The sequence below is a fragment of the Octopus bimaculoides genome, chromosome 1 (assembly GCF_046866305.1).
Source record: "Octopus bimaculoides isolate indiv1 chromosome 1, ASM4686630v1, whole genome shotgun sequence".
NCBI classification, from domain to species: domain Eukaryota; kingdom Metazoa; phylum Mollusca; class Cephalopoda; order Octopoda; family Octopodidae; genus Octopus; species Octopus bimaculoides.
Window position 1 is genome coordinate 112,293,537 of NC_142928.1, and position 2,291 is coordinate 112,295,827.

The 2,291-nt window shown below is 35.3% G+C and overlaps 1 protein-coding gene across 3 annotated transcripts in view; it reads right to left on the bottom strand.

The window, feature by feature from the left end:
- Positions 1-413, bottom strand: part of LOC106877988 (multiple epidermal growth factor-like domains protein 8) — a 695,248-nt gene extending 694,835 nt beyond the window's left edge. For all 3 annotated transcript variants that reach the window (XM_089356139.1, XM_089356136.1, XM_089356146.1), the window contains exon 1: positions 1-413. This exon is cut by the window's left edge and continues 24 nt beyond it. In XM_089356139.1, coding sequence (XP_089212265.1) covers positions 1-217 — 217 coding nt within the window. In that variant the 5' untranslated portion in view covers positions 218-413.
- Between the last annotated feature and the right edge of the window lie 1,878 nt (positions 414-2,291).

The following is a 2,291-nucleotide window of genomic DNA, read 5'->3' on the forward strand; positions in this document are numbered from 1 at the left end:
TTTCCATGGGGTAATTACCAGGCCCATCAGTGATAATACCATAAGAAGCATTAAGTACTTTCCTACCTCTACATTGTCTATAGTGATGAGCAGGAAAGACTGGGCAAGTGAAAATTGATATTACCAATCCTATACCCCAGCACAAAACTGTCCAGAAACTTGGTGTGTGAGAACGTGTTGATATAGCAGCTTTCGCTTCCATCTCCAAGGTCGCCATCTCATTTCAAGTCTCTTGTTGAGGGACAACTTCAATAAAATAAACGTAACCTGTGTCCGCAGGCAACCAGTTTAATAGATTGCCCATAAATTTAGATATTTAAAGTATCCAGAAAACATTAGAAGCATGAATAACGACAAAATTTTACGATGGCTTTCATGTATCAGAGTTAATATCCATCGCTGACATTGTCACTGACAAGTAGGTATAAATAAAAACTGGGACTTTTCGGAACGAAAAACGAAATTTTATTTCGCTCTAAAAAAAATGAAATCCTTTTTCTTCTTTTTACCTTTTCGCTTTTCTGGCTTCTTAAGATACAACACTGAATGTTTAGGGGTATTTGAAACAAAGGCAGTTTTTGAAATTCATTATTTGTAATTTTAAATTCATTTTATAATTTTCATTTTACTATTATCAACAAACCGTAGAGAAATAAAACAGCAAGCTATTCCCCATTTAATACAAGGATTATATATAATATTTACATAGTAGATTTAGGAATTTTATAAAATACAACAATTTGGAAAAAAATTACTGAAGATGACAAGAAGGATAAGAAGAAAAAAACATGAACAAAAACAAAAACCATAGAGAAAAATGGGTTGGGCACTGGTGTACACACTGAAGACTAACTAGCAACATAACCACGGCGCATTGTAGATGCGACTAAAATCATAGCACAAAGAAGGAAAACGAGTTTTTAGGGAGTAAAACCCAGATCAGTTCTGGTCGAGTATACCTATGGCACGAAAGTAATCAACCGAACAATTAGGTGCGACCCACAGATCAGCTATAGATGCATTATGCATCTGTGTAGCTGAAGACAATACTGCACACTCCAATATGCAGTGATGAATCGAACTAGGTGCAGTGTAACAATTTGGACATGTGTTATACTCTCCATTGGCCAATCTATTGCTGCACGTATGTTGTTGTTTAGTCCCACGTCGGCTCTGATCGAGTAGGCCTATGACCATTGATATTCCAATAGTGACCATCCTGCCCTTCTTTTCAGGAATAGTGCTCTCCATCTTACATTAGCTGATGTGTTGTATTTAAGGCGGGAGGGTGTGATTTGGAGTAATTTATTTGTTATATTGAGCAGGTCGAATGACCACGAAGTAACTTGTTGTTAATTAATTGTTGTTGTTGCTTAGAGACTGTCACTATCAATTTCACCTTTAATCACTCAAGGTGGATAAAATAAGTACCAGGAAAGAATTTAATCCTTCAAAATGAGTTGATTAGTGTACTTGGTGAGAGTAGCTCATTTGGTGTGACATGAATCTACTTTGATTTTTCGACTGTAGATTCAGTACCGGGAAAATGCACTTGTGTTGGGTTAAAGGGAAATTGGGATATTTACGGGTTTCCATGATTCGAACAACCAAGACTTAAGTGAATTTCACCACCACAACCATCACGATTGCTTTAAGCGCTTCCGCAGCAGCTAGTCTCCGTAATAGATGGTTTTATATATAGAAAGAAAAACATTAACAACAGAACAAAGAACCCAATAGACACACTTATACACATATACTTACTGTTTAACCAAATTAAACAAACAATCGATTTGTTACTTGGCTATTTAACTAATTGAAGGAGCGGAATTGAATCATGTGTGTTAATTATATTGGCATAATGACACTTCCTAGGCACAACAAAATACATATATAATCATATATATATATACAAAGGTGGGCACCGTTAATCGTTAATCCGTTAATCATTTGAAAATTAACGGAAGTTAACGTTAACGTTAACTTTTATTGAAAAAGGCATAGCTACAGTTTAATACCCATCGATTTTGTTGCCTCATAAATTCCAGAAAGATGGATACTTTTTAACGAAACTTTCACCAAATAATCGCTTATATCCTGTTGGTCGAGTGTATTTAAAGATTTGTTTGAAATTTTTTTCCGAGGGGTTAGGGAGAGGAGTTTCGGAAAATTCACAGGACCCGACATTTTCCCCCTCGTAACTTTCTGGAAAATACGTATTTTTTAATGAAATTTTATACAAATACATTTCAAATGGTGTAGATTACTATTACAAAGAAATTTGTGGGCAA